This window comes from Littorina saxatilis, linkage group LG9 (genome assembly GCF_037325665.1).
Source record: "Littorina saxatilis isolate snail1 linkage group LG9, US_GU_Lsax_2.0, whole genome shotgun sequence".
NCBI classification, from domain to species: domain Eukaryota; kingdom Metazoa; phylum Mollusca; class Gastropoda; order Littorinimorpha; family Littorinidae; genus Littorina; species Littorina saxatilis.
In genome coordinates, this window is record NC_090253.1 from 6942052 (window position 1) to 6947051 (window position 5000).

Below are 5000 nucleotides of genomic sequence, written 5' to 3' on the forward strand. Positions count from 1 at the left end.
GTAGGCAGAGAGAGAGGGAAGGGGAGAGAGCGAGAGTAGGAGGGGAGAGAGCGAGAGTGGGAGGGGAGAGAGCGAGAGTGGGAGGGGAGAGAGCGAGAGTGGGAAGGGAGAGAGCGAGAGAGAGAAACAAAGACAGGCAAACACACAGAGAGTGAGGGAGAGAGAGGGAGGGGGAGAGAGAGAAGACAGAAAAATACACAGAAACAGAGAGAGAGAGAGAGTTAGAGAGAACGAGAGTTATAGAGAGAGCGAGAGACAGAGACAGTTAGAGAGAGAGAGTTAGAGAGAGAACGAGAGTGAGCGAGAGAGAAAGAGGCGTAATAAGGACATTACAACATGTCTATTATACGTTCTCTAGGCTCGTCTCAAGGGCAAAACCATAAAAATAATTGAGCATACCAGGGGGTAGGCAGTGGAGGCGCACCACCGCTTTGCAGGGAACATTGCCTTCAAATACAATTTCCTCAACATAAATTGAAGGTAAAGAAACAGTGTCTGTCTGTCTGCCGGTCTCTCTGTGCGTTTGTGTGTGTGTGTGTGTGGGGGGGGGGGGGGGTGCGCGGGTGTCCGTACATCAGAAGGGGCGGAGATAGAGTGACTGTGTGTGGCATTCAAAAAGAGGCTTGGCGTTTAAATGTAAATGTATCGATTGGATTTTCCCTTCTTTGAGCAATGTGACGACAAAAGAGTGCATGTTTTTGCGATCAATCGATACATATGAAAAGGAACAAAAAATGTTGACCAAAATATGCCATTTTACACAGATTTCGACAGTCATTGTTCAAATAACGTATATTATTGTAATTCAATCAAACTGACGTTTACAATCAAACAGATTCGATTCTTAACTGCGGGGCTGCCAGAAAGTTATCAGTAGATGGCACAATAGTGCACAATGTGGGATGAACGGGATAATGTTACTGCATGACTCGCTGGCTGGTATCTGGTTGAAACTCATCATTGTTTTGAATTGTTTTTGTGGGTTTTTTCAAATATTGAACAGCTCGCATATTTATATCTAAAAACTAACTCGTTTATTCCTGACATCACATTGTGGCAAGCCATGTACTTTCTCTGCGTCTTTGTGTCTTCAATCGGAGTGTTGGTGTGTGTTTCCGATTCTGAGATTCTAAATAATTATAGAACAGCCTACGTAATTAAAATCCTATTTTGTCCAGCCACACAAAATAAGGGATCCCACAGTGATGCTAAAAATAAGATTAAGACACGGAACTGAGGAAATCCCCGCTGTGCGCGGGAAACTGGTATCCGCTTCTACTCCCTGGTATATAATGAGACGCCGCCACTGCAGAGACATCATTCCTCAGCCTGATCAGACAAGAGCAACAAGACAGTATAATATTTTCAGCTTTCAAATTTTTTTTACAACAAGCGTTGAAAAATCAGCTTGTACCTTCAATTTAAAACGCCTCCTGATTTTGAATTGTTCGCAAGCATTGGATGTGCTCCTAGAGACAAGACTTGATTTGTAATTGTTACAACAAACTTCAAGAAACAAAACTTTAGTTCTCATTGTTGGGTCGTTCTTCAAGGGACAAGAGATTACACAGTGGTCTGTTTCGTCTGTAGCTCATTCACAGCAGTCAGCTGACTTCGGATCCACGGATCATAGTTTCCTGCAAAAGTCAACTACCGTCCGCTCATACAAAATCTGTGCAGTTTGCCAACTAGGAGACAAACTGGTTATTTATCTGCTCAACACGTTCGTTGCCGTCACACCTTCACCGAAACCCGCCATGGCTTCCACCAGCTTTGTGTCGGCTCGTCGTTTGGTCCTCGCTGCGGTCTTCGCCGTCTTCCTCTGTCTGACGACAGCTCTGCCGATGAAAGATGTCGTCGGAAAGGCGATGCAGAATGTCAAGTCAGACCAGCAGCAGCCGCAGCAGCAACACAGACAGAAACGCGCAGTAACCGAACTGGTTGACTGCCCCCAGCCCACCAACCTTCCAGAAATGTTTCAGCAAATCAACTCAGAGGTAAGTCCATATTTCTCTCTTCTGTTGGAGTATGATTAATTATAAAAATTACCTCGACAGAAAGCGACTTCTTTGTCTCTGTGAGTTGATAAATATCATTAGGAAGTTTTTTATGGTTAATTGTTATTTTCCCAGTTGCATTTTGGGTTCATTTTCAGTTTATTTCTATCTTGTATTGCTTCTGTTTGTTCATTTATATCTGTACAGCACCCGTCGTTTGTGACAGTGTTCTTTTCCGACGATTGTCATGTTTTTAGTCAAAAACTCGAGGCTTACTTAGAACAGAAAGAAAATATTTTGAGACCTGTCATCGAATATTAAGAGATCACTTTCTGCGAGCATGTCAATTACCGCCGTGGCTTGACAAGTTTGGTGCTGCTAATTAATTTTGAGACAAAAATGTACCATCTGTCAGTACTGCAAATAATACAGTTTTGTTTGTTTTCAAAATCTTGTGTTATTCGTAGTCATTTTTTAATACGTGAAGGTTCTCTCAGTGCTTTAGAACATCTTGTAAAGAAATACAACTCAGAAAATTAGAAAGTCGTCGTCGTCGTCTTCTTCTTCTTCTTCTTCTTCTTCTTCTTCTTCTTCTTCTTCTTCTTCTTCTTCTTCTTCTTCTTCTTCTTCTTCTACTTCTTCTTCTTCTTCATCTTCTTCTTCTTCTTTTTCTTCTACTTCTTTTTTCTTCTTTTGTTCTATGCCCACACATTAAATCTGAACTATTATGCAGCTACACTAACCAATTTACCGCTTAATACAAGAACGCCGTCTCTGACCAGAACTCTCTTCTCTCTGTTCAACAGGTGACACAAACCAAATTCCTGGCGAGCGCTATCGGCGGCAAAGCCTATGGAGTCCCAACGGAAGACGCTAAAATCACCCCCGGTGTCTCCAACGAGAACAAGACGTGCCCCAACACCCTGACACATCTGGACACTGCGACCCTGGAGGATCGCAGACTGTGTCCTTACTACTACGACATCTTAGAGCTGCCCACTGGCTACTACCCGCCCACTCTCAAGTGGGCCCAGTGTAAGTGCGATCGCTGCGTGGAGAACGGCGCTTTCGGGTGCGAGCCTGTCAAGACAAGAATCACCTTGCTCAAACCCGTGGGATGCTTCCAAGGTATGCAGAAGTATGAAGAAAAACCCATTAACGTCACCACATCCTGCGCATGCGCTTTCCAATCTTAAGTTGCCAGCACCACTACTCAATGGGGGGGAAATAGATTTGAAGTGGGACTCATAGTAGCTCACAGATGTATCTGTGGGTGAAAGTGCCATATTGTTCCCTCACTTTTTTATTTCAAAAATATTGCAGTTAGCATACATCCTGTAGGTCACATTGACCCGATGTGTTAATAGATGTAAATGTATGTACAACTTACTGTTTTATGATTCACTAACGTAAAATGTTTAGAAATCAAAATGTTTTGCAAACGTATACAGTTTGTTACAGTTACAGTTTGTTGAGTTTCTTTTGTATTTTTTACTACGGTTTGCATTTTGTGAATTATTCCCTCCATCAAGGTAGCGTTGTAATTTCGTTTGTTTTGTTTCGTTGTTATCATCATTAATTATCAAGATTATTGCGAACAATTGTTCTATTATCTGAAAGACCTGGTGATTCTTTTCACTTATTTTATTTAAAGGGCAGATTTTTTTCCTGAACAAATAATCTCCTCAATTTTGAGAACATTTCAGGTATTACAGTTCGTCCGCTTTGTCTCATGGTTGTCCTCGTGTTAATGAGATATTTTGCTCGTTATTTTTTCCTTTGACGCTTACTCACTGCCATGCCGTGTTAGGATCTGTGCGGGAAATTTTCACGACTCTCCTGATGTCTATATGTAGAGTTATTGTTCCTCTGTCGGAAATGCGCATCCTCAAACGGCTGTGTTTGTCCGCGGCAAATTTGTTTGCTTATGTTTTCCTGATGCAGTCATACCAAACTTGTTTCATATTTATATTATGTTTTCCATGTCTAGTCAGTTTATCATTACAGTTGTAGGTCATATTGACTGAGGAGTAGACATTCTCTTTGTATCACCCTCGTGACATAATGAAAATCCACCGTTAGCTGTTCTGACTCACTGCACATGTCTCATTGGTTCAATGGTCTGTCTTTGAAATCTATGCACAGATAAAGCGAGAGAGAGAGAGAGAGAGAGAGAGAGAGAGAGAGAGAGAGAGAGAGAGAGAGAGAGAGAGAGAAAGAGAAAGAGAGAGAGAGAGAGAGAGGAAAAGGAGAGAGAGAAAAAAGGAGAGAGAGGAAAAGGAGAGAGAGAAAAAAGGAGAGAGAGAAATCTTTCTCAGCTATTGTTTGCTTGATACACACAAGTATTGTAAATAAATATCTGTTCTTTATAACTCGTTTACTTCAGTGAAGTATGCAACGAACTGGTTTACATTTTCTGTACATAAAATGTAAATTGAAGTAACTCCGATTTTGGAGAAACCAGCTGAGGCAATATTTGGAGACTGTGATGTCGATAGTATAACTTGTTATTGTGATTTGTAATTCCATGGCTTTGCTTTCAATTGTATTTGTTTTGACTTGGGACAAGTGAGTAATATATTTGTCCAGTTTTATCACCAAGTGAAATCCATTTTGAACGTTACTTTGTTCTTTCATTTTGCTTGACGGAGGTTACTACACCTGAATTTGAAGAATCCAACAGAACTATTCACCTGAACAATTCATCTCAATATATATCAGAACTATTCACCTGAACAATTCATCTCAATATACATCAAAACAATTCACCTGAACAATTCATCTCAATATACATCAAAACAATTCACCTGAACAATTCATCTGATATTTCTGAACAATTCATCTGAACATTCATCTGAACATTTATCTCAACACATCATCTCAACACACATCTGAACAATGCTTTTAAAATAATCAAGAGAATGATGAATATAAGTGTGTGAAAATAATCATAACCTATCGGCCAGTGTGACAAGGAAATGATGTCCATACTTAATTGAATGA

The 5000-nt window shown here is 40.7% G+C and overlaps 1 protein-coding gene across 1 annotated transcript; it reads left to right on the forward strand.

Annotated features, from left to right (window-relative positions):
- The first annotated feature begins 1338 nt into the window (after positions 1-1338).
- LOC138977351 (uncharacterized) lies at positions 1339-4212 on the forward strand. The gene is made up of 2 exons (XM_070350253.1): positions 1339-1997; positions 2804-4212. The coding sequence occupies exons 1-2, from the start codon at positions 1758-1760 to the stop codon at positions 3191-3193; spliced, it is 630 nt and encodes a 209-aa protein (XP_070206354.1). The 5' UTR covers positions 1339-1757; the 3' UTR covers positions 3194-4212.
- Positions 4213-5000: the final 788 nt, after the last annotated feature.

Excerpts from the sequence above, each read along its gene's own strand:
- LOC138977351 (XM_070350253.1), top strand. The coding sequence starts at position 1,758 with ATGGCTTCCACCAGCTTTGTGTCGGCTCGTCGTTTGGTCCTCGCTGCG. Across the intron at positions 1,998-2,803 it reads TTCAGCAAATCAACTCAGAG|GTGACACAAACCAAATTCCT; the intron begins GTAAGTCCATAT and ends TCTGTTCAACAG.